The sequence below is a fragment of the Bufo gargarizans genome, unplaced genomic scaffold (assembly GCF_014858855.1).
Source record: "Bufo gargarizans isolate SCDJY-AF-19 unplaced genomic scaffold, ASM1485885v1 fragScaff_scaffold_339_pilon, whole genome shotgun sequence".
Taxonomy (NCBI): domain Eukaryota; kingdom Metazoa; phylum Chordata; class Amphibia; order Anura; family Bufonidae; genus Bufo; species Bufo gargarizans.
Window position 1 is genome coordinate 10,491 of NW_025334097.1, and position 27,194 is coordinate 37,684.

General features: G+C 45.1%; 1 protein-coding gene across 2 annotated transcripts in view; it reads right to left on the reverse strand.

The window, feature by feature from the left end:
- Window positions 1-5,817: 5,817 nt before the first annotated feature.
- LOC122922415 (probable carboxypeptidase X1) overlaps window positions 5,818-27,194 on the reverse strand; it is a 47,069-nt gene continuing 25,692 nt past the window's right edge. For both annotated transcript variants that reach the window (XM_044273015.1, XM_044273013.1), the window contains 11 exons: window positions 24,753-24,892; window positions 24,543-24,627; window positions 14,216-14,366; window positions 13,468-13,556; window positions 12,627-12,750; window positions 12,026-12,222; window positions 11,770-11,949; window positions 11,239-11,536; window positions 11,021-11,160; window positions 10,491-10,593; window positions 5,818-6,737 (listed from right to left, as the gene is read on the reverse strand). In XM_044273015.1, coding sequence (XP_044128950.1) covers window positions 6,478-6,737; window positions 10,491-10,593; window positions 11,021-11,160; window positions 11,239-11,536; window positions 11,770-11,949; window positions 12,026-12,222; window positions 12,627-12,750; window positions 13,468-13,556; window positions 14,216-14,366; window positions 24,543-24,627; window positions 24,753-24,892 — 1,767 coding nt within the window. In that variant the 3' untranslated portion in view covers window positions 5,818-6,477. The remainder of the gene's footprint in view (window positions 6,738-10,490; window positions 10,594-11,020; window positions 11,161-11,238; window positions 11,537-11,769; window positions 11,950-12,025; window positions 12,223-12,626; window positions 12,751-13,467; window positions 13,557-14,215; window positions 14,367-24,542; window positions 24,628-24,752; window positions 24,893-27,194) is intronic.

Consider the following 27,194-nt stretch of genomic DNA (forward strand, 5'->3'; position numbering starts at 1 on the left):
AGCTGATACTGGTTGGAATGATGCTGCACTCCGAAGTCAATTTTGCCATGGTCTTTCAGAGGGATTGAAAGATGCATTTGCCTTTCATGAGAGGCCTAGTTCTTTGGACTCTGCTATGTCTCAGGCCGTTCGTATTGACAGGCGTCTTAGAGAGAGAGGAGAGATCTCTCCTTCCTGTCATACTCGGTCCCAGGACTGTGCAGCGGTCCCATTCTGTGCGCAGGGGTCTCAGTCGCCGTCAGCCCCTTCTGAGCAGGAGCCCATGCAGCTGGGGTTGATTGCTTCTGACAATAGAAGATTCAGCTCGCATGGGAGGGTTTGTTTTTGTTGTGGAGGTATAAATCATTTGGCAAATATTTGTCCCTCTAGGAGATTCAGGCAGTTTTCTGGGAGTAATAAAGAAACAAAGAGGAAAAAATCTTTGAAAAATGTTCCGTCTGTTATTATTGGCAGGGTTGAGGTGGAGATTGAAGGTTTTCCGTTTGCTTGTAGTTCCCGTTTTGTCCTGCCGGCTAGGGTGGCGCTAGAGAGCAAGAACATTTTTTTGTGAGATTTTTGTGGATAGTGGAGCAGCGGTCAATCTCATTGATAATCACTTTGCGATAACTCATGGTTTCCAGGTGCGCACTTTGGGAAAGGATATTCCTGTGTTTGCTATCGATTCCGCTCCACTTTCTCAGAAATCATTAAAGGGCATAGTTCACAATATCCGTTTAATTGTGAGTGATGCTCATGTTGAGGATGTGTCATGTTTCGTCCTTAGCGGTTTGCCCACCCCTCTGGTGTTGGGGCTGCCCTGGCTCACTAAGCATAACCCCACCATTGATTGACTTTTGCAGAGAGAATTGCCTCACGACATCTGTTTCTGAGGTTGCTACTAAGACTGTACCATCTTTTCTCTCTGAATTTTCGGATGTCTTCTCTGAGAGTGGAGTTCAGGATTTGCCCCCGCACAGAGAGTACGATTGCCCTATTAATCTCATCCCAGGCGCCAAGCTGCCTAAATCTCGTTTATACAATCTTTCCCAACCTGAGAGGATCGCTATGCGTGCTTATATCTCTGAGAGTCTTAGAAAGGGACACATACGACCCTCGAAGTTACCTGTTGCCGCTGGTTTTTTCTTTGTTAAGAAAAAAGATGGTTCTTTAAGACCTTGTCTGGATTTCAGGGAGCTGAACAATATCACAATTCGTGACCCTTATCCGCTTCCTCTGATCCCGGACCTATTTAACCAGATTGTTGGGGCTAAAGTCTTTTCCAAATTAGATTTAAGAGGGGCATACAACCTGGTCAGGGTCAGAGAAGGAGACGAATGGAAGACGGTCTTCAATACCCCTGAGGGCCATTTTGAGAATTTGGTTATGCCTTTTGGTTTGATGAATGCCCCAGCCGTTTTTCAGCATTTCGTGAACAGCATTTTTTATCATTTGATGGGAAAATTTGTATTGGTGTATTTGGATGACATTTAGATTTTTTCTCCCGATTTCAAAACTCATAAGGAACATTTACGTCAGGTCTTGCTCATCCTGCGGGAGAATAAATTATATGCGAAACTGGAAAAATGTGTGTTTGCGGTTCCAGAAATTCAATTTCTGGGGTTTCTTCTCTCCGCTTCTGGTTTTCGCATGGACCCAGAGAAGGTCCGCGCTGTGCTTGAGTGGGAGCTTCCTGAGAATCAAAAGGCGCTGATGCGTTTTTTGGGCTTTGCCAATTATTACAGGAAGTTCATTTTGAATTATTCTTCTATTGTTAAACCACTCACTGATATGACCAGAAAGGGGGTAGATTTTTCTTCTTGGTCAGTAGAGGCGCGTAAGGCTTTTTCTGATATCAAGGAGAGTTTTGCTTCCGCTCCCATCTTGGTGCAACCTGATGTTTCGTTACCCTTCATAGTTGAGGTTGATGCTTCTGAGGTGGGTGTGGGGGCGGTCTTGTCTCAGGGTTCCTCTCCTGCCAATTGGCGACCGAGTGCCTTTTTCTCAAGAAAACTCTCCTCCGCAGAGAGAAATTACGATGTGGGAGATAGGGAATTGTTGGCCATCAAGTTGGCTTTTGAGGAATGGCGCCATTGGCTAGAGGGAGCCAGACACCCTATTACCGTATTTACTGACCATAAAAATCTGGCCTACTTGGAGTCAGCCAAGCGTCTGAACCCGAGACAGGCCAGATGGTCGTTGTTCTTTTCTAGGTTTAATTTTGTTGTCACGTTCCGCCCTGGAGTTAAGAATGTGAAGGCAGATGCCCTGTCACGTTGTTTTCCGGGAGGCGGGAATTTTGAAGACCCGGGTCCCATTTTGGCTGAAGGTGTGGTGGTCTCTGCTCTTTTGGTTGTTTGTGCCTCTCGCTTTAAGACACAAGATTTTTAAAGAACACCACGATACGGTCCTTGCTGGGCACCCGGGGGTAAGAGCCACACTGGATCTCATCGCTCGGAGATTCTGGTGGCCTGCGCTTCGTAAGTCGGTTGAGGGTTTTGTGGCAGCCTGCGAGACTTGCGCTCGTGCCAAAGTCCCTCATTCATGGCCATCAGGTCCTCTCCTTCCCTTACCCATTCCTTCCCGTCCTTGGACACATCTGTCCATGGACTTTATCACGGACCTGCCTCGTTCCTCGGGGAAGACTGTGATTCTGGTGGTGGTGGACCGTTTTAGCAAAATGGTGCATTTCATCCCTTTTCCTGGTTTGCCCAATGCTAAGACGCTGGCGCAGGCATTTGTTGATCACATTGTCAAATTGCACGGTATTCCTTCAGACATAGTCTCTGATAGGGGCACGCAGTTTGTTTCCAGATTCTGGAAGGCTTTCTGTTCTCGCTTGGGGGTTCGGTTGTCATTCTCTTCTGCTTTCCACCCGCAGTCGAATGGCCAGACAGAGCGCGTCAATCAGAGTCTGGAGACATATCTGCGTTGTTTTGTGGCGGAGAATCAAGAGGATTGGTGTTCTTTTTTGTCCCTTGCTGAGTTTGCTTTAAATAACCGTCGTCAGGAGTCCTCTGATAAGTCACCATTTTTTGGTGCATATGGGTTTCATCCACAGTTTGGGACTTTCTCGGGAGAGGGGTCTTCTGGTTTACCTGATGAGGACAGATTCTCCTCGTCTTTTTCATCTATTTGGCAAAAGATTCAAGATAATCTAAAGAGCATGAGTGAGAGATATAAGCGTGTGGCTGATAAGAGACGTGTGCTTGGTCCGGACCTGAATGTTGGTGATCTGGTGTGGTTGTCTACCAAGAATATCAAATTGAAGGTTCCCTCCTGGAAGTTGGGTCCTAGGTTTATTGGGCCTTACAAAATCCTGTCTGTCATCAATCCTGTTGCATACCGTCTTGATCTTCCTCAGACTTGGAAGATCCATAATGTTTTTCATAAGTCCTTATTGAAACCTTATGTTCAACCCATTGTACCCTCGCCTTTGCCTCCTCCTCCGATTATGGTTGATGGGAATCTTGAATTTCAGGTATCTAGGATTGTGGATTCTCGTCTTGTCCGCGGTTCTCTTCAGTACCTTGTTCAGTGGGAGGGGTATGGTCCTGAGGAGAGGATGTGGGTCCCAGTGACGGACATTAAGGCCTCTCGTCTCATCAGGGCTTTCCATAGGTCCCATCCTGAGAAGGTGGGTTCTGAGTGTCCGGAGTCCACTCGTAGAGGGAGGGGTACTGTCACAACCAGACAGCTGAGAAGCTCTGACAGAGGCCTTTCAGAACCTCCTCCTTGAGTTTCTGTGTTGTGGTATTCAGCTCCTCCTCTCGTCAGCCTCTCTCAGCTGTCATGTGTTGGACTAATTGCTTCCCTTTAAATTCTTCCCCAGAAGGCTTTTCTGAGTGGCTTATACTACTTCCTGGAGTGTGTGTGGACGCTGATCTGTCCTCCTGTTTGCGTCAAAGCTAAGTGTACCTTTATCTGTTATTATCTGTTTGCTGGATCCCAGGTGACCCTGACTCTCTCCGTAACTTGTGTAGGGAGCCGGTGGTCGTGTCCCCTCACTATTGTAGGGTGCTCAGGGCTTTATAGTCAAGGTTCGTGGATATGCAAACCTCCACCATTCGGATCTTTGCATAGGCTGAGCAGCCAGGGAAAGTGCCAGGTCTTCTGCAGGGGTCTCCCTTGGTTCCTTAGTTTTTGGATCCAGCGAGTCGTTTATACATGTTGCTTTGCCTTGTTTCCTGTACACCGTCCGTGACAACTGCATGGCTAGAGGATGGATATTATATACTGTGGTAATGGTAGACTGCATAGCTAGAGGATGGATGTTATATACTGTGGTAATGGCAGACTGCATGGCTAGAGGCTGGATGTTATACACTTGTGGTAATGGCAGACTGCATGGCTAGAGGATGGATGTTATACACTGTGGTAATGGTAGACTGCATGGCTAGAGGCTGGATGTTATACACTTGTGGTAATGGCAGACTGCATGGCTAGAGGCTGGATGTTATATACCTGTGGTAATGGCAGACTGCATGGCTAGAGTCTGGATGTTATACACCTGTGGTAATGGTGAACTGCATGGCTAGAGGATGGATGTTATATACTGTGGTAATGGTAGACTGCATGGCTAGAGGATGGATGTTATATACTGTGGTAATGGTAGACTGCATGGCTAGAGGATGGATGTTATATACTGTGGTAATGGTAGACTGCATGGCTAGAGGCTGAATGTTATACACCTGTGGTGATGGTAGACTGCATGGCTAGAGGCTGGATGTTATACACTTGTGGTAATGGCAGACTGCATGGCTAGAGGATGGATGTTATACACTTTGGTAATGGTAGACTGCATGGCTAGAGGCTGGATGTTATACACTTGTGGTAATAGCAGACTGCATGGCTAGAGGCTGGATGTTATATACGGTGGTAATGGTAGACTGCATGGCTAGAGGATGGATGTTATATACTGTGGTAATGGCAGACTGCATGGCTAGAGGATGGATGTTATATACTGTGGTAATGGCAGACTGCATGGCTAGAGGATGGATGTTATATACTGTGGTAATGGTAGACTGCATGGCTAGAGGATGGATGTTATATACTGTGGTAATGGCAGACTGCATGGCTAGAGGCTGGATGTTATACACATTTTATAGCGGTCACACCTCCAGTCCTCGCACACAGCCATAGAGCCACCACCAGGGGGAGCTCACTACATATAGTTTTACCATCAGGTTAACCCTGCGCAGTGCTGGGACGCTGTGGTTGGTGCTGTACATATTTTAGTCCGTAGTCAGCGGTTGAAGCATATTGTTTATTACTGGTTTGTACAGATATTACTTGACTAGCAAGTATATAGATTTGTATCTCCTCCAGGTATACAGTAGTAAACGTCACTCCTGTACATGACTTGTTCTACGCAGTCCCAGCCTGTCAGAACATCACAGTCAGAATATTCACGTCTTCATAAGGCACACCTTATCTTAAAGTCTAGCTCCACTGCTGCTTTTTTTTCTGTAGGAAATATTAGGTCTTGCTGCATAGCAATTGTACAAGAAACTACGAAGCGTTGGTATAAAACATTCAGCAAGACCTGAAAGTAAAGTAAGGTGTAGGTTGTTCTGATGGTGACTGGAGCCAATGGAGATAGGCTAGGGTTGTCTCATCCAGGACAATGGGGGCATATCGCTAGGATATGCCCCGATTGTCTTATAGGTGCGTGTCCCATATTGAGAACGGAGCTCCGCAAGGTGGTGGCTGGAGGACTCCGGACCAGCCACCACCAAGTTGGCTCCCCATAGAAGTGAATGGGAGCGTACTGCGCAGGCACGGCCCCTGCTCCCATTAATTTCTATAGGGCCGACAGAAATAGTCGAGCCAGCCCCATAGAAAATGAATGGAGGGCGCATGCAGGGCTCCGTTCTTGATATTGGATGGGATCCGCACCTATAAGACAATTGGGGAATATCCTAGCGATATGCCCCCATTGTCCATGATGAGACAACCCTTTTAAGTCATTTATCTACAGGTTCAAGGAAATAGACCTCCCCTCAAAGTGTTTCTGTAGATGAAAATCGATAGACTAGATCTGATCTTCCCAAAAAATTGTTGGATGTTTACATTGCTAAAGATTAACTCATAGTTGTCAACGTCAGGCCTGCATGGCCATACAGGACCAACTTCTATAAGATGTAGAGCGAGGACTTATGGCTTTCTTTTACTCATGTGTCTGTGGAGAAGAACTCACACATTTTACCAGATTGGACAATTCTAGCCTGCAACTTATTATCTAACACTGCAACTTCAGTCATATCTTACACAGGATATTCCCCTTCTATATGACCTCTAGACTCAATCGTCCTGAATTAAATTAAGCCTACAGCGCTTCTCTACCATAAATGTCTGAAATAGTTCTCCAGTTTCCCAGTTCTACAGTGGGAAGCAGAAGACAACGATTATATGAGTCTGAAGGACTTGGATTTGTTGGGTAGTCTGACACTGCACATTCCTCTCTTGCTTTTATGTCCTTGGTTTGTACTTTCCGGCCATTCACTTGGGGCTTCTGGACTTCAGCTTGCGGTTCCTCAACTGTCGGATACGTAGTAGAAGCTCTTTGGGCAGCTTCTTTCCATTGGCCAGCAGCTCCTTCAGGCGTTGCTTTGGAGTCTTGGAGATGTAGAAATCACAGATGGTTGGACGGTCTTCATAGGAGACATGACAGTATTTAGTAGATGGGTGATATCCCTCCGCTTTTGCAGTGACTTCGTACTCTCCTGGATTCAGGAGACGCCAGTAATCTCCATCAACAGCTACAACAGAACATATAATATATTGTACTGGAACATAACATGCAATCATATTGTATCATCACAGGGTGTGTGTTACAGGATATATGTGAGGTGGACAATTCTACATAGTGTCCGCTATGGATACAGTGGGAGGGCAGAACCCTGACTGATGAGGAACTGAAGAAAGGAAAGCCTAAAGAATATGATGATGTATTTGCACAGATTTGCAGGCTGAGAGGAAGAGAAGAAATCCAGGTTGTATCCGCCTGAGATATCAAGCAAACTGTCAAAGTATGATTTGGAAAATGACTCTTAATAAGTCGACAGCATTGAATCACCACATGCCGCTTTGGGACACAGACCAGTCATAGGCTTCAGAGGCGCTCATGACCACATCCACCTGGAAGTTTACAGGAAGGGACTAGAAGACCTCAGACTGGTAGAGGAGCCATAACGGAGGGGCGGGAATCAGGAGAGTTGGGTGCAGCAGGTTTGGGTTGAGATTTTAAAAACATGCACAAAGCTGGACAACACCATAAAAGTGGTGACTGTACCATCTTCATCAAGAGATCTCCCTGTTTTGAATGAATAGAGGCAGAGAACTGGATGTTTTTCAGGGTTATGTTTAGAGGAACCCTGGGGCATCATGTTCAGTCTACACAGAAATCATCAAAGTTTTCTCTTTTTTTTTTTACTTTACTCTTTATCAACCATCAACGTTTTTTGTTTTCTACATTTTATGGATTTACGATGATCATTGAATCCACCTATTAGATCCTGGTGGTATTTGTACAGTTCTTGTCATAAACAGGGCTTGTTGTTACATTTCTATTAAATGTTGTTTTTTAAGATTTAAATTGGCTTTTATACATTTTTTTTATCTGCTTGTTGGTTTCTGCTGTCTTGGTCAATTGTCCTCATCATGAATTATTTTACAACGGACCCAATATGTCAAATCTAACTCATTTTGATATTGTTTATTTTGAACCTTCTCTCACTTATTTCATTCCAATTTTGTCAATCAGTCAAATTTCACAAGAGTAGTCTGAAATCTTCTCCTAGTTGGATTCTGCCCATTAACGGGACATACACCATACTGTGTGTCAGGATGATTTCCCAGTGGATATACACTACTCATAGAAAGTATAGGACATTTGGCTTTTGGGTGAAATTTATGGAAAACGCAAAAGGTTCACGCTACAGTGATATTATATCATGAAAGTCGGACATTTAGAGCAGAAGCAGCGATGGTGATTTCCTCATCTCAAACAATTTATCGAAACAAAAGCCGACCCCAGTGCTGGGTATACCGCCACAAAATGTCAGTTTCTCAGTAACGTGTCATGTGGCCTTGAGCATCAATTCCAGCTTGACAATGTTTCCTCCTGTTCACAAATCGCCTTATTGTCTGCTGAGGCATGGCATCCCACTCTTCTTAAAGGGTAGCCCTCAGGTCATTGAGGTTCTGGGGTACAGCGTTACAAGCCTCTACATGGTGACTCAGCTGATCCCAAAGGTTTTAAATGGGATTCAGGTCTAGAAAAAGTGCAGGTCACTCCATTTGAGGTCCCCCAGTCTCCAGCAGCCGTTCCCTAATGATGCGACCTCGATGAGCTGGTGCATTGTCCTCCATGAAGATAACATTAGGCCTGAGTTGTTCCTGCAGAGTCACAATGACCGGATTATGTTCTTCTAGTAGTATGGGCTTGTTACTGGACCATTCACAAAGTGTAGGGTAGTTCTGTATTGACTAGACACACCTGCCCACACTGTAATACCACCACCACCACCAAAGGCTCGTCTGGTGATGACAGTGGTTGATGCATAGCGCTCTCCTTAATGTCTCCAACATCGTTGATGGCCATCATTTTTGTTCAGCGTGAATCGACTTTCATCAGTGAACAGCACTGAGGCCCACTGGTGATACTCCCTGGCCCATGCAAGATGATGACACCTGTGCCTGGTGGGGCAGTCAGGTTGTCTAGCACGCAGACCACGCTGATGTAAATGTTTTCGAATGCTCTAACATGCCTTTTACCTCCCCTAAATGTGCCTGGAGTTGTGTGGCATTCATCATCCGGTTCCGCATGGCATTGTTCACAATGAAGCGGTCATCAGTGTGGGATGTGGCTCTGTCCCTGCCCTGTCCTTTAAGCCACGTATCCAAACCCTCACCTCCACCTTAAGTTTCCAACTTGAGAACATCTCTCGTATTCGCCCCTTCCTCGCACGAGTCAACTAAAATACTAGTGCATGCTCTTGTCATCTCCCACCTGGTCTACTGCAACATTCTCCTCTGTGGCCTTCCATCCAGCACTCTCGCTCCCCTCCAATCTATTCTCAACTCTGCTGCCAAGTTAATCCACCTCTCCCCTTGTTTCTCCTCTGCCAATCTCTTCACTGGCGCCCCATTGCCCAGCGAATTCAGCTTAAAATACTTACAACTACATATAAGGCCGTACACAACCTGTCCCCTCCCTACATCTCTGACCTGTTTTCTCCATACATCCCCACAAATAATCTCAGATCCTCACAGGACCTCCTCTTCAGTTCTCCTCTCATCTGTTCCTCACACAATCGACTACAAGATTTCTCACGTGCCTCTCCCCCACTCTGGACCTCGCTACTCCAACACATAGGCTCTCCCCCAACATCCAAACCTTCAAGAGTAACCTGAAAAGCAAACTTTTCAGGAAAGCCTACCATCTGCAATGAGCATGCTGCCACAGCACACAGCCACAAGAGCAGCCTATACCCTTACCTACTTCGTTCTCCCCTTGTCCCCATAGAATGTAAGTTATTGTGGGCAGGACCCTCTACCCCTCTGTACCAGTCTGTTAATAGTTTCTTGTTTACTGTGTTTTTTTATTTCTGTGTAACCCCAGCTGGATGTACAGCACCATGGAATTAATGGTGCTTTAAAATATATAATAATAATAAAAGGACGTCCACTTCTCTGCCTTTCTGTGACTCTTCCAGTCTCTCTGTATCTCTGATACAACCTGCTGAGGACACTCTGTGACACTCTAAGCTCAGTGACTGTTTGAGAACATCCTGCTTGAAGCCTCGCAATGGCGAGGTTCTTTTGATCAATTGTGTCATCTTGGTCTCATTATGTCAAAATGTGAACAGCATGACGAGGAGGACAGTTGAAATACCAATTCTAATTGACCGGGAAATTTATTGGATGATTCATGGATAAAACACCTGTTGTGAATTTTGCCGTTAAGCTCCTTGTTAGGGAACAGCAAGTTGTGCAAAAAGTACTGAAACACTGAACAGCTGGACATGTGCAATCAGAATGTTAGAGAAGGTCACATTAAGTTCACCTGTAAGAGGGTATTTTAGGTTCATCCTAAAGTTTCACCCACAAGACAAATATCCCTAACTTTTTGTGAGTAGTGTATCGATCTCTACATGTGAAAATGGAGCGTCTTTATTAGTCATGATAAAAAATTTCTACTTTTTGCGTATTCATACTCTTGCACAGTGTCTACATGGCTGCAGAAGTGGAAACAGGGCAGAGGATAACAAGAGAGTGTTTAAGACACCAGAAGAAGGTAGATGATGGTTAGAAATGAAGTTCTAGATTAAGGATTTCATGTATATGTGAATTGTCAGTGTCGTAAGACTTGTACCGAGGAACCTGAGAGATGAAATGAATCTGGAGTCTACATGCAAATGTATGCAGCTTCAGACTGATGGAGGCAGTGAATGCAAATGACTGCTCTACATTCACTATATAGACAAGTGTGACATCGTGTACACCATTACCTGTGCGAATATCATGGTTGAGACCATCCACCACTATGACAGCTTCAGGGACTCCTTGGTTTGTATCTTTATCACGCACAACGCCTTTAATCCCACGATGAACCTGAAATTGGAGATACTGTAGGCTTTGGTTTTCTACACTGGAATGATTTATATGATCTAATATTAATGATCCTCCAGAGCTGCACTCACAATTCTGCTGGTTACTGATAGCAGCCAGCTAAATTTGGGAGAGAAAATGCCTGAGCTAAGCTCCTATAATGCATGAAGGGCAATTAGTCTTGTCTAAACCCAGATGGAGGTACAGATGTGTATATTGTCGATCAGTTGCTCTTGAAGCAAAATCGCAAAGAGTCCCATTGGAATGAATGAACCATACGTGGATCTTTATGGATATGTCAGGTCATATAGAGGGAGAACTGTGTTTTGGCTTATAAAGAGGGGTCCTAATTGGGCACTTCACAATGACATGTCTACACTACACCCCCTTATTTCATTATGTAGATTCTTCATAGTGTGTGGCTGCTCACCTGCTCAATGTAGAGAAGAAGAGACTCCTTGTTATTCTCCCACTCAATGGGAAGTTCCGTCTCGTGTGGAAATTTATCGCAGGACAGCTCCACCGTCACTTCGAAGCAGTTGGTGTGAAGGTAGCTGAAGTCATTCATACCTGAGTGGAGAAGACAGTTATTCCAGTGAATGAGCCACCCGTCGGTGGAAGCTTTACGAGATGGGGCATCTCACTTACTGCCAGCCACTGTGTGCCAGTTTGCTCCATTGATGATGTTTCCAACCCTAATGAAGTTATCGTAGTGGCAGATCCTGCGGTTGTCATCAGACATGATGCGGTGACTAGATGCGTAGACCGTGGCTAGCCAGCGAAACATGGCATCATCTGCTGTGGGGGTCAACTCCTTGGCCATCCAGTAGGAACGAGCCATGTCAAAAGGATAGCTCACCACAAGTTCTCCACCATGCATGTTAGCACTGAGGACAAATGGTATTTTCTGCATCCAATCAATGATGGCGCGGGTCTCTGGAGCCACCTGAAATGAAATAAGGTAGAGCATAAATCCAGAGAGGGAAAAAGGAGAACAGTTGAATGTGTCAAAAATTCCTGTGGCCATTAGCACCACATTTGGCTCCATCCTTAAGGGATTAACTGATCCTAAATTGCTGCATGTACAACAATCCAGAGCTGCATTCGCAATTCTACGCTATTTAGGTATGCAGCAGATATACTGTATATGGTAGGATACTGTAGCTTCTGGTGACTCACCGTGGCATTTTCCATAGTGTAGTACTCAGGGATTGGGATATAATGGTTGGGGAAGTGCTCTGGGACCTGCTCATTGTCTTCTGCATCCCACAGAGGCGTGTTCAGATCGGCAAAGTTGTGGTTTAGATCAAGTCCTTGGTAATTCCAGCGACCGATACCCCAGCCAGACAGCTCAGATCCCTAAGTGAAGGAGACAGCTCTTAAAGTGCACAGTCACCATGTTATAGAGGGGTCGAGGCAGGGCTGAGTACTGTACCAGTTTGTAGGCCATTTCATATCCATCCGGGTTCATGGAGGGCAGGAGATGTATACGTGTCTCTTTGATGAGTCTCACAATTCTTGGGTTTTCCTTCTTGTACTCCTGACACATATACTCCATGAGGTTCAACATCAGCTCTCGACCCAACACCTCATTCCCATGCATCCCGGCCACGTAGCGAAACTCTGGCTCCCCTGTGATATAAGACCTTGTCACTATCCATTAGAGCTTATGGCTAAAGTCACCATATATGTGTCTGTGTGCCCTGACCTGACCAGGAGATCTGCAATGATCATAGTGAATGGTCATAGCAGCCTCAGTGCTCCTCTCAATCTATTATCAGTCCCACCAGTTATAGGGGCACCATTGCTCTCACTGTTATGGGGACACTGAGGATATCATTGCTATGAGGGAATTGTAGATATCAGTATTAAGGGGCACTGTGGTCGTCAGTGTAGTGTAGGCATAGTAAACAGCCGTGTTATGTGGCACCGTAACGTTGCACTGTTAAATTCCCACATGTAGTCCTGTATTGGAATGAAATATATTCATAATTATACTTTATCATATGGGCTCTCGTGTGACCATGTCCTCCTACCCAGCTCGTGCTGTCCTGGGTTGTCTGATATCTCCATCACATACATTTTGAGCCCCAGGTAGCTCTTGCCGATGCTGTAGACACGTGTGATATTTGGACAGTCTTTGTTAACCTTCTTCATCAGCTGAAAAGACACATCAGAAAATTCCACATCAGATCCTCCTCAGATATTAGACAATGGACGATCGGCGGACAGTCCGACAGTTTATTGGCCTTTCGTCCTCCAGGGTGACTCTCAACAGAATTGTTTGGCTGATAGTTATCATAATATGAAGTTTATGGTCACATGAGATCGGGTTTTATAATGGAGCCTGCTTTTTTCAGTATTATGATATTGTTATTACGTCCCTGTGTCTAGCCCTGGTCTTTAGTTGTACATCTCCTTGAACAAAGTTGAACGTTTTCGAGGCATGCTCTGTGACCCGTGCAGAGGTCATCGTACAGGGAAGGAATAGATAAGCTCTGACAATCACCTATTGTGAATGGAGGATTCTGTCTTATCTATACACATAGGTGATATCATTACAGGCAGGATTAGAATGACAGATAAGCAGATGACTGCAGTAAAGGATCTGTACAGACCAAGAAGTGGCGCCAATTATTAGACATAGTGGCCAGTGCGAAAACTGCAGGATTTGGTTTTAGTTAAAATAGAAAAAGTGACTTGGAAAATTAAAAAATAACTTCATCAAAAATTATTTCAAAATATGTTAAACATAAAAAAGGGATTTAAACAGTCGTCCCTTTTCTGATGACACATTCCCTCTGCTGAAGTGAATAGGATTGAGCTTCAGTACCACACCCAAGCTGTTTTCTGTCTGCAGTCGTCAGTAATAATCACCTTACGCATCTCATTGTAGTTGTGGTGTTTAAATTCCAGCTTGTCGGTCGGCTGTGGTTCCTGTTCCCACATGAAAACAGTGTTTGGGTCTGTGGAGAAAGCCAAAATCTCACATTAACCCAGCATCTTCTCACACCCACACCTCTTCCTCATGGTACTGAGATGCTAAGTACAATCCACTGGATTCCATGTGGACTTGTACGTCCACTGGTGGCCATCTTTGATTCTCCGCTGAGCACCTGATCTATCTGTGGTGCCCAATGATTAAAGCACATCAGTAATGGTCACCTCACTACCTCTCCAGAAGAGCACTGGAGCTCATAAAAGTTCATGTTTTTGACCAGAGAGATTAAAGGGATTGGTGTGGGTCTGACACCCAGTACCCCCGCCGATGAGCTGTTTGAAGAGGAGGCAGCGTTCCAGCATCTGGGAAATGCAGTGCAATGATAAGTACTCACTCCATTCACTTGAATAGAGTGAGTACTTGTAATTATACTACCCTGCTGCTCCACAGGAAACTACGCGTATTGTAAAGACCAGGAAGAGGAACTCACATAGAGTGCTGCCTTCTCATCAAACAGCTTAGGATAGGTTATCAATATCTGATCATCGGGGGTCCAACACCAGGGACCCCCTCTGATCAGATATTGATGGTTTATCCTGAAGATAGGTCATCAATGCAAATCACTGCAAACCCCTTTAAGAAGGTTCTTATAGATGTCAGGAGGCCCCTAAAGGGATCACACACCTGGAAGAGGGCATCCCAGAATCTCTGCTCTCAAGCAGATAGTACCATTCTCGAACCATGTCTGTGGGTTGATCCTGATGTATCGTCCAACAATGGGGGTGGGCAGCTTGTTCAGTACTGGAGTGTCAGGGTCTTGATTGGCTTTAAAAATCTATGAATATGAAAAAAAAGACATGAAGAAGAAGATGAGACATCAACAAGAAGAAGGTAGGACAATAACCAACAGACAAGACAATACTAAGACAACAACAAAAAGATGAACAATCAATAACAAGATGAGACATTAACAGAAAGAATAGACAATAAGAAAAAGATGAAACATCTAAGAGAAGACAAGATATCAACAGGAAGATGAGACATTACCAAGAAGATACCAACCAGAATAACATGAGACATCACCAAGAAGATACCAACCAGAATAACATAAGACATCACCAAGAAGATACCAACCAGAATAACATGAGACATCACCAAGAAGATACCAACCAGAACAAGATGAGACATCACCAAGAAGATACCAACCAGAATAACATAAGACATCACCAAGAAGATACCAACCAGAATAACATGAGACATCACCAAGAAGATACCAACCAGAACAAGATGAGACATTACCAAGAAGATACCAACCAGAACAAGATGAGACATTACCAAGAAGATACCAACCAGAACAAGATGAGACATCACCAAGAAGATGCCAACTAGAACAAGATGAGACATTACCAAGAAGATACCAACCAGAACAAGATGAGACATCACCAAGACAGTAACAAGAAGATGGGACATCAATATGAAGCAGATATAATAAGAAGAGAAGACATTAATAAGGAGAAGAGGAGACATCGACAAGAAGACATTGATGCTTATTACAAGGTCATATTAGTTTTGTATATTGCAAAGTGAAAGCAGTTTCTGTAGTAGGGGCTGTAGAGCAAGATGATTCACTATTGATGGTGTGATTCTGTGCAGGACGTATTCCCATTACTATACATGGGGGTAGAGGAGCATCTGAGGCTCATTAAAGCCTGATGGAAAGGTGAGAGAACAAGCACCAGGCCCTCTGCTATCAGGACAGCCTGGTAACATGAGCCAGGAGGGGCTCCATGTTGTTCCTGTTATGGCCCTTTCCTCTGCATACTCCCACACTGTGGGGCAGGTACAGCGAGCAGATGGTTGTTCACCTTTTGTCCTTTATTGCAGTTGTGCAGATTTCCATTACTCGGAAGCCTTCCTCCGGCCATTCTTCATCGGACTGAAGATATTTGCATCTACAGCGGCTGTCCTCTTAAGCTGAATGATAACCAAGATGGTGCCCCGCTCTCACAGTAGCCCAACTATCCTAAATGCCCAGTCATATAATATGTGCAGCGGGATGCACCCCTGTATAATTAGGGAGGTTAGTCCTTCAGGACTCTAGGACACAATTACTGTGCTGTTTCTGTTTAGCAATCTGGGCCGGCAGGACACCGAGGAGTTAACGGTTCCCAGGCTCCTTCCCGGCCAAAATCAGCAGGAGAACCAACGCTTTTGGCCACTGCACAGATTTTCATTCCAGGAACGGGAAATCTTCCAAGGAAAGTACCACAGGAGTAGCCGCTGAGACCAGAGCAAACACGGCGTAGAGAGGGATTATGTGTCTTCACGTGTTCTGAAGGCAAATAAACCAGGACCTGACCGCGAGCGGAGATCATCACCAAGGGCTCCGGACCACTTAAAACGTCTCACTCATCTCGACTGAAGTGCTTAAAGTTGAGACATTGTTACTTTATAGAAAACCTTATTTTCTGTTACGCAGCACTTTGCAGTTTTCTGTATGCAACCTGCAGTGTAAAGAATGGAGGGTTTTTATTCTGGTTGTCATGGCTACTATCCCTTTGCCTTAACATTATGTTACTTGTGTAAGGTTTAGACTATTACAATATAGCTTTCTATGTCCATGAGTGTAGCCACGGAAAACGAAAGGGAAACCTCCATACTGGAAAGAAAACTATTGTTTCTTACGACTTTTATAAAGAAAGGTTTATAGTTCCTTTAAGGAGACGCGGGGACACAAGATCCAGCTCTCTGCTCCTGAACGTTCAGGTCTATAAATGTTTGCCTGGTTTTACTGTCTGCTATAATGCAGTCCTGGAAAGAACCTGGGCCCCGGGCAGTGGGGGCCTGGAGCCCACCCAGCGGCTAACTCACTGTATATTACATGCTTTGTGCTGGAGTTGCAGACATAATATCTGCACGTGCAAAACATAGAAGGCGCACAGTCCTATAAAAAATAAAATAAAACTGCCCCCCTGCATCTCCAGGCCCCCAAGGGCCCCTGCAGCACTGCTAGTCCTGGAACATAGAATCAGGTCACGACGGCTGAGGCTTCTCCTCCTTACATAGAGCAGCCAAACATCTGCTATGGGCCGATCTCCTCTCCTTGGTATGGGGTCGGACTGTCCGTCCAAAGAATTTTGCAGCCTGAGGGTGGTGAGGTCCAGCAATCGGCAGCCCCATCTGATGCGGGCAGGAGATCGGGTCACCTGCTGATCGGGTTTAGGATCCATAGGAGGCCTCACAAGCCTGTACTACAGTGTATGACCGGACAGTAGACATCCCTCAGCCCATGTCATCACACAAGGACTAGTCATGTCGAAAGCCACCCCACGTCCTGTGTGTGCTTCATAGGATAACCACACACATGACGGACACGCCAAGCCGTATCTCCTCAGTTCATGCCAGTCCGCAGTCTCCCTGATGTTCCCCGTGTCTACATTAAATTCATTATATCAGGGGGGTTCAGGGAGGACTGGCTCCAATCCCAGATGCACATAGAGAAGAAGGGATGGCAGCCGCGGCCTAAGAGCTGCCAATGAAAGCTCCTGCCCCAGAATAACCTCAGCACCAGCCAGGGGAGCGCTGAAAAGAGTCACTGACTCCAAACATCTGCTGTCCCAGGTTATGTAACACGGAGGTTCGGTAGATACGTCACCCCAAAACTACAGGGATGCAGAGTCAAGGAAAGGGCAGGAGGACAAGACAACTGCCCCTTCTGTCCATGAAGACGAGACCTGGCACCATAATAAGGGTCTGTTATGAGCTGTGGAGCCCCCTCACTGTGTATAGTGACTGGTCAAGGGCAAGGACTAGACATGGACTTCACAGCTTCGGTAGGGAGTTGTGCCATTCGCGTTGCAGCCCTTAAGAATATTATCAATGTAAATACTTGCTAGATCACATCTATCGAACTATTACCACCATCATCTGCCCCATTCTGTAAGGAGCCTTCTGTGTAGCAATCCTAGGCGAATTCACCATCTGTCTATAGTTTTATAGACTCAAACAAGCTTTGTGTGGTAGAAGATGACATCTGGAACAGATTACGAGCCTTCAGAGACTCCTCAACCTCACTCTGCAGATCCCTCTGACCCGCTCATCCCATCAACATTAAGGGAATGCTTCCGTCTCCTACAGAAATATTATTTTATTTCTAAGATGTACAGTATATAGTGAGTGGTGACATCACAGATGGTCTGTGAATGGAGATAAGGCATGTGTAAGACATATACCCTCAGACAGGATATCTATAGGCATGTATACCGCACCGCACTGTATATCTGGAGGAACTGCACTGTAGGTCGTTGGCGTGGGCCTGTAAGTACAGGTCAGGGGTAGCATAGGGGTTACCCCTAGGATGTCCTCATGTTATGTTTATGTTACTCTGGTTAATAAATAGAGGCGCTCAAGGGAGAACATGGAGAATGCTACTGGTATAGAGAGGACCAGCCACACTGTGGTAGTTAGCTAGCAAGTGATAGTGAGTGATGCTTGTCAGTTGGTGCGCCCTCTTAGGGACCTAAATAAAAGTTGGAACACTGACACCTGCAGCTGTGATGGTCCTGGGAAGAAGAACCTGTCATAGAAAGAAAACACCTGTGTAGAGAGCGGTGAAGCAGAGGTGCATGGTTGGGCCACACTTGCCGACTGTGAGAGCGTGCTTGGCCGATACCAAAGCTATCTTTTACCATGACTGTCACCAATGAAACACTACCAGGCAGAGTAGTCATTGCCCATCAAGTTGGCGTATCTTGACATATACCACTCAGTGGCCAAAAACATCCAGGGTAAAGTCTGAAGGTCACTACTGAACCTATGATGACTAGTGTCCACCAGTTCACAGTCAGACGTGGCACCATCTCCCCCGATTATTATTATCTGGAGAAACATCGCCTCCATGTCTACAGGGTAATGGGTTCATGTCTTTTCCAGGTACAATGAACCTAAGAGAGAACAAATGTAAATAACCGAGAGCAGCAGCAAGTCCAAGATCTTCTGCCAAGGAACGAGTCCAAGTCATAGCGCGGCCAGTCCTCCCATCACAAACATGTCCTGAATAGTCCATCCTCTGCCAACACCGAATTGGAAGCAGACCTGACTGTACCGAGGACTCTCATCATAGCACAATGACCTACATACAGCAGGACTATGGCCACATGACGCCGTATCTGCCGATATAAACTACAGTCACATGAAGCGTATCTGCTGATATAAACTATGGTCACATGACGCAGTATCTGCTGATATAAACTATAGTCACATGACACAGTATCTGCTGATATAAACTATAGTCACATGACGCAGTATCTGCTGATATAAACTATGGCCACATGACGCAGTATCTGCTGATATAAACTATAGTCACATGACGCAGTATCTGCTGATATAAACTATAGTCACATGACGCCGTATCTGCCGATATAAACTATAGTCACATGAAGCCGTATCTGCTGATATAAACTATGGCCACATGAAGCCGTATCTGCCGATATAAACTATAGTCACATGACGCTGTATCTGCTGATATAAACTATGGCCACATGACGCAGTATCTGCTGATATAAACTATGGCCACATGACGCGTATCTGCCGATATAAACTATAGTCACATGACGCAGTATCTGCTGATATAAACTATGGCCACATGACGCAGTATCTGCTGATATAAACTATGGCCACATGACGCGTATCTGCCGATATAAACTATAGTCACATGACGCAGTATCTGCTGATATAAACTATAGTCACATGACGCCGTATCTGCCGATATAAACTATGGCCACATGACGCCGTATCTGCTGATATAAACTATAGTCACATGAAGCAGTATCTGCCGATATAAACTATAGTCACATGACGCAGTATCTGCTGATATAAACTATAGTCACATGACGCCGTATCTGCTGATATAAACTACAGTCACATGACGCAGTATCTGCTGATATAAACTATGGCCACATGACGCAGTATCTGCTGATATAAACTATAGTCACATGACGCAGTATCTGCTGATATAAACTATAGTCACATGACGCCGTATCTGCCGATATAAACTATAGTCACATGAAGCCGTATCTGCTGATATAAACTATGGCCACATGAAGCCGTATCTGCCGATATAAACTATAGTCACATGACGCTGTATCTGCTGATATAAACTATGGCCACATGACGCAGTATCTGCTGATATAAACTATGGCCACATGACGCGTATCTGCCGATATAAACTATAGTCACATGACGCAGTATCTGCTGATATAAACTATGGCCACATGACGCAGTATCTGCTGATATAAACTATGGCCACATGACGCGTATCTGCCGATATAAACTATAGTCACATGACGCAGTATCTGCTGATATAAACTATAGTCACATGACGCCGTATCTGCCGATATAAACTATGGCCACATGACGCCGTATCTGCTGATATAAACTATAGTCACATGAAGCAGTATCTGCCGATATAAACTATAGTCACATGACGCAGTATCTGCTGATATAAACTATAGTCACATGACGCCGTATCTGCTGATATAAACTACAGTCACATGACGCAGTATCTGCTGATATAAACTATGGTCACATGACGCAGTGTCTGCTGATATAAACTATGGCCACATGATGCAGTATCTGCTGATATAAACTATGGTCACATGACGCCGTATCTGCCGATATAAACTATGGTCACATGATGCAGTATCTGCTGATATAAACTATGGCCACATGACGCAGTATCTGCTGATATAAACTATGGTCACATGACGCCGTATCTGCCGATATAAACTATAGTCACATGATGCAGTATCTGCTGATATAAACTACAGTCACATGACGCAGTATCTGCTGATATAAACTATAGTCACATGACGCAGTATCTGCCGATATAAACTACAGTCACATGACGCAGTATCTGCTGATATAAACTATAGTCACATGAAGCGTATCTGCTGATATAAACTATAGTCACATGACGCAGTATCTGCTGATATAAACTACAATCACATGAAGCAGTATCTGCCGATATAAACTATAGTCACATGACAAAGTATCTGCCGATATAAACTATAGTCACATGACGCCGTATCTGCTGATATAAACTATAGTCACATGTCGCCGTATCTGCCGATATAAACTACAGTCACATGACGCAGTATCTGCTGATATAAACTATAGTCACATGACGCCGTATCTGCCGATATAAACTATAGTCACATGACGCAGTATCTGCCGATATAAACTATAGTCACATGATGCAGTATCTGCTGATATAAACTATAGTCACATGACGCAGTATCTGCTGATATAAACTATGGTCACATGACGCAGTATCTGCTGATATAAACTATAGTCACCTGACGCAGTATCTGCTGATATAAACTATAGTCACATGACGCCGTATCTGCTGATATAAACTATGGCCACATGACGCAGTATCTGCCGATATAAACTATAGTCACATGACGCAGTATCTGCTGATATAAACTATGGCCACATGACGCAGTATCTGCCGATATAAACTATAGTCACATGACGCAGTATCTGCTGATATAAACTATAGTCACATGACGCAGTATCTGCTGATATAAACTATGGTCACATGATGCCGTATCTGCTGATATAAACTATAGTCACATGACGCAGTATCTGCTGATATAAACTATGGTCACATGATGCTGTATCTGCTGATATAAACTATAGTCACATGACGCAGTATCTGCTGATATAAACTATAGTCACATGACACCGTATCCGCTGATATAAACTATGGTCACATGACGCAGTATCTGCCGATATAAACTATAGTCACATGACGCAGTATCTGCCGATATAAACTATAGTCACATGACGCAGTATCTGCTGATATAAACTATAGTCACATGACGCCGTATCTGCCGATATAAACTATAGTCACATGACGCTGTATCTGCAGATATAAACTATAGTCACATGACGCAGTATCTGCTGATATAAACTATAGTCACATGACGCAGTATCTGCTGATATAAACTATAGTCACATGACGCAGTATCTGCTGATATAAACTATGGCCACATGAAGCAGTATCTGCAGATATAAACTATGGTCACATGACGCAGTATCTGCTGATATAAACTATGGTCACATGACGCAGTATCTGCCGTTATAAACTATAGTCACATGACGCCGTATCTGCTGATATAAACTATAGTCACATGACGCAGTATCTGCTGATATAAACTATAGTCACATGACGCAGTATCTGCTGATATAAACTATAGTCACATGACGCAGTATCTGCCGATATAAACTATGGTCACATGATGCCATATCTGCTGATATAAACTATAGTCACATGACGCAGTATCTGCTGATATAAACTATAGTCACATGACGCCGTATCTGCCGATATAAACTATAGTCACATGACGCAGTATCTGCCGATATAAACTATAGTCACATGATGCAGTATCTGCTGATATAAACTATAGTCACATGACGCAGTATCTGCTGATATAAACTATGGTCACATGACGCAGTATCTGCTGATATAAACTATAGTCACCTGACGCAGTATCTGCTGATATAAACTATAGTCACATGACGCCGTATCTGCTGATATAAACTATGGCCACATGACGCAGTATCTGCCGATATAAACTATAGTCACATGACGCAGTATCTGCTGATATAAACTATGGCCACATGACGCAGTATCTGCCGATATAAACTATAGTCACATGACGCAGTATCTGCTGATATAAACTATGGCCACATGACGCAGTATCTGCCGATATAAACTATAGTCACATGACGCCGTATCCGCTGATATAAACTATAGTCACATGACGCAGTATCTGCTGATATAAACTATAGTCACATGAAGCAGTATCTGCTGATATAAACTATGGCCACATGACGCAGTATCTGCTGATATAAACTATAGTCACATGACGCCGTATCTGCCGATATTAACTATAGTCACATGACGCAGTATCTGCTGATATAAACTATAGTCACATGAAGCAGTATCTGCTGATATAAACTATGGCCACATGACGCAGTATCTGCTGATATAAACTATGGTCACATGACGCAGTATCTGCTGATATAAAACTATAGCCACATGACGCCGTATCTGCTGATATAAACTATAGTCACATGACACCGTATCCGCTGATATAAACTATGGTCACATGACGCAGTATCTGCCGATATAAACTATAGTCACATGACGCAGTATCTGCCGATATAAACTATAGTCACATGACGCAGTATCTGCTGATATAAACTATAGTCACATGACGCAGTATCTGCTGATATAAACTATAGTCACATGACGCAGTATCTGCTGATATAAACTATGGCCACATGAAGCAGTATCTGCAGATATAAACTATGGTCACATGACGCAGTATCTGCTGATATAAACTATGGTCACATGACGCAGTATCTGCCGTTATAAACTATAGTCACATGACGCCGTATCTGCTGATATAAACTATAGTCACATGACGCAGTATCTGCTGATATAAACTATAGTCACATGACGCAGTATCTGCTGATATAAACTATAGTCACATGACGCAGTATCTGCTGATATAAACTATAGTCCCCTGACGCAGTATCTGCTGATATAAACTATAGTCACATGACGCAGTATCTGCTGATATAAACTATAGTCCCCTGACGCAGTATCTGCTGATATAAACTATAGTCACATGACGCCGTATCTGCCGATATAAACTATAGTCACATGACGCTGTATCTGCAGATATAAACTATAGTCACATGACGCAGTATCTGCTGATATAAACTATAGTCACATGACGCAGTATCTGCTGATATAAACTATAGTCACATGACGCAGTATCTGCTGATATAAACTATGGCCACATGAAGCAGTATCTGCAGATATAAACTATGGTCACATGACGCAGTATCTGCTGATATAAACTATGGTCACATGACGCAGTATCTGCCGTTATAAACTATAGTCACATGACGCCGTATCTGCTGATATAAACTATAGTCACATGACGCAGTATCTGCTGATATAAACTATAGTCACATGACGCAGTATCTGCTGATATAAACTATAGTCACATGACGCAGTATCTGCTGATATAAACTATAGTCACATGACGCAGTATCTGCTGATATAAACTGACGCAGTATCTGCTGATATAAACTATAGTCACATGACGCAGTATCTGCTGATATAAACTATAATCACATGACGCAGTATCTGCTGATATAAACTATAGTCACATGACGCAGTATCTGCTGATATAAACTATAGTCACATGACGCAGTATCTGCTGATATAAACTATAGTCACATGACGCAGTATCTGCCGATATAAACTATGGTCACATGATGCCATATCTGCTGATATAAACTATAGTCACATGACGCAGTATCTGCTGATATAAACTATAGTCACATGACGCAGTATCTGCCGATATAAACTATAGTCACATGACGCCGTATCTGCTGATATAAACTATAGTCACATGACGCAGTATCTGCTGATATAAACTATAGACACATGACGCCGTATCTGCTGATATAAACTATAGTCCCCTGACGCAGTATCTGCCGATATAAACTATAGTCACATGACGCCGTATCTGCTGATATAAACTATAGTCACATGACGCAGTATCTGCTGATATAAACTATAGACACATGACGCCGTATCTGCTGATATAAACTATGGTCACATGACGCAGTATCTGCCGATATAAACTATGGCCACATGACGCCATATCTGCTGATATAAACTATTATATTCTAGGCGTTATATGGCGGTACTATTTAATAAGTATGTATGCAGTATATACGAGGCTCCACCGCTCTGGTGATGAGTGTGACAAGGATCCTGCAGGAAATACCTGAACAAAATGATAAAGGACATCAAAAATGAAAGGGGTGTGAGGGCCATAGTCCCTGGTGAGCCCCCCTTTATTATGGTCCCCTCATTCCTGTCAGGTCGGCACTGAATACGGTACAATGAGGCTGAGCTTACCACGTCCTCTGTGCCGTTCTTGCAGGTCTTCCACGTGTGGGTGTCATTGCTGACCTGCACCTTGTAAGATGTCACCCAGTCATCCCTACAGAGAAGACAGAAGGACGTCTGTAACTGGTTACCTTCACTGGTACATTGTAACAAACCCTTCAGCTGTTATCAGGACAGATCTGCCGCTTGTAGATGTGAAAAAGATTAATCCATACTCACGTCCATATGGAGTTCTTCCCCTGAGTGATGACTCCTGTGAAGCGAGTCAGACGCCTGGCATCAACTTCTAACCACTGATTCTTGTTCTTCTCCCCAGCGCACCAAGCGCCATCATAAAAATCATCATCATAGATCCCCGACTGGAAAATGCGTTATAGAAGAAAAAGAGCATAATACATGAGAACACGGGCTGTGTGCATATATTACATTACTTTTACTGTATTATACTCCAGAGCTGCACTCACTATTCTGCTGGTGCAGTCACTGTGTACATACATTACTTATCCTGTACTGATCCTGAGTTACATCCTGTATTATACTCCAGAGCCGCACTCACTATTCTGCTGGTGCAGTCACTGTGTACATACATTACTTATCCTGTACTGATCCTGAGTTTTACATCAGACACGGAGGCTTCATATTGCTTTCTCTTCCTTTACTGATCACCATAGCAGCAAGGAGAAACAAAAAACAAATGCAAATGGTCACCATAGTAACCCATATGTCCCACCCCTACAGCCCCCATATAAGGCTGTGTCCAAGGTGGCACTTCCTCTTTCTTGCTGCTCACCAGATAAGTGACATTTTATTTTATCTGCTGGCTGTTATTCCCTAAGTGTTTAATTCTGGCTATTCCCCGGGTTATATTTCTCCCCTGGGGTTTTGTTTTCTCCTTTAGGTGTTGACGTTTAGGCAGCGAGATATAAAGATATATTTTATCTTTGTTCCCCTGTCGGGGCATCCTCTGCCTACCCCAGTAGTTCTGGGACCTGATCGTGCGCGGCGTTTTCCCTGGGGCCCCTTCCGCTCATCCCCTCTCTGCTACAGCAGGAAGCAGGGTTATGTGCAGTGTCGTCGCTTCGGTGGTCTAACTTTGTTTATCCCCTGGGACTTTTACTTGGGACTCCACACAGTGCCGGGCCGATTCTCTGGCCTCGCCGCCATTTTACCTCCCCTGTGCTGGGCTCTCCCCTCAGGCACGCCCCTCACCTTGCGCGCGTCTTCGCTCTGGTCGGCGCCCTTTTTCTTCCCGCTTTCGCGCTCGCTCTGGCTGACTGGAGCGAGATCTCGCGAGATTCCGGCGGCCATTTTGGTTCCCGTTCCCGCGAGATCTCGCTTCATCCGGTCTCCTGCGTGACGGCTGCCGGTTCCTCTGTATTAGCGCTCCTGTCCTCTCGCTCCTGGGGTGATTAACCCCTTAGTTAACTGGCGCTGCGTTTTTCTTGGCCTCCGGCTCTCCTCTTTGCCCTCTCTTTACAGGTGCCCTGTTTCTTTTGCTTAAGCAGCATGGACCCCTCGGCCCAATCTCCCCCTAGGGGTGGAACCTCTGGCAATATTAGTCCCCCTGGCTCAGACTCACAGGCGCAACTCATCCAGCGCTCTGTGTCTGATGCAATCCTGCAGGCCATGGGGTCCATGTCCACGGTTTTGTCCCAGACCATCTCCCAGGCCCTGTCTGCACACCCCCTAGCTGGGGCCAGACTGGCTCCACCTGAGACTGCACAGCACTCTTTTGCTGCTGAACCTCCTGTTGGACAGGAGACGATGACCGGTGGGTTGATGACCACCACAGACGACGCGCTGAGGTCGCGTAAGAGAGCTTGTCCCCGCCAGGCTGACAAATCGCGGGTGTGGAAGCACGCTAGAGCCCTAGCAGATGCCGTCTCTGACTCGGATCTGGGTTCGGGCCCGGAGGATCCAGCAGAGGCTTCTGATTTTTCTGTGGAGGATGACTCCCCTCGGGGGTCCGACCCCATTGCCACTCCCCCTGCTATGCCTTTAGCTAGAGGTTCCTCCACTACCTCAGCTGACAATTTACCTTTGGACTCCTCCGGGGCCCCCATGTTTGACCCTGAGGCCCTCCATCATCCCAGATCAGCGGAGTGGCTCCCCGAGTCCCAGATTAGTAGCTATCTGGAGCATTGGGCCCGCCGTCCTCTGTCCAAAGAGGCGCGCAGTAAACTACGGGCTGAGTGCCCTCGGCCCATTATACCCCATAAGGTCTGCGACACGCCCGTCGTGGACCCAAAGATGACCCAGTTTTTGTCTAAGTCTGGGTGGAATGCCAAGAAGGGTCTAGATTCGGCCCTTAGAGGCTGCCAGGATAAGCTTCTGGATATTTTCGGCCCACTGGCAAAGATCATGGAGTTGGCGGAGTCCGCCAGACAGGAGGGTTCCCACATTGACCCGGAGGAGCTCACGGGCTGGGCCCAGAGGGCGATTTGCATCGCCGGGGGAACCAATGCGTCCCTATCTGTGGAGAGGCGCAAGGCCATCCTGCTTAGGATAGACCCCAAGCTCATCAATCTCGCCCAGACGGAGACGGGCAAAGAGGCGGAAGGCCTACTTTTTGGGGACTCCTTTATTAAGGACCTCAGCCGCTTCGTCGGCACGTTTTCCGCTCTGGACAAGGCGCAGGCCACTATGCGCAAAGTCTTCCAG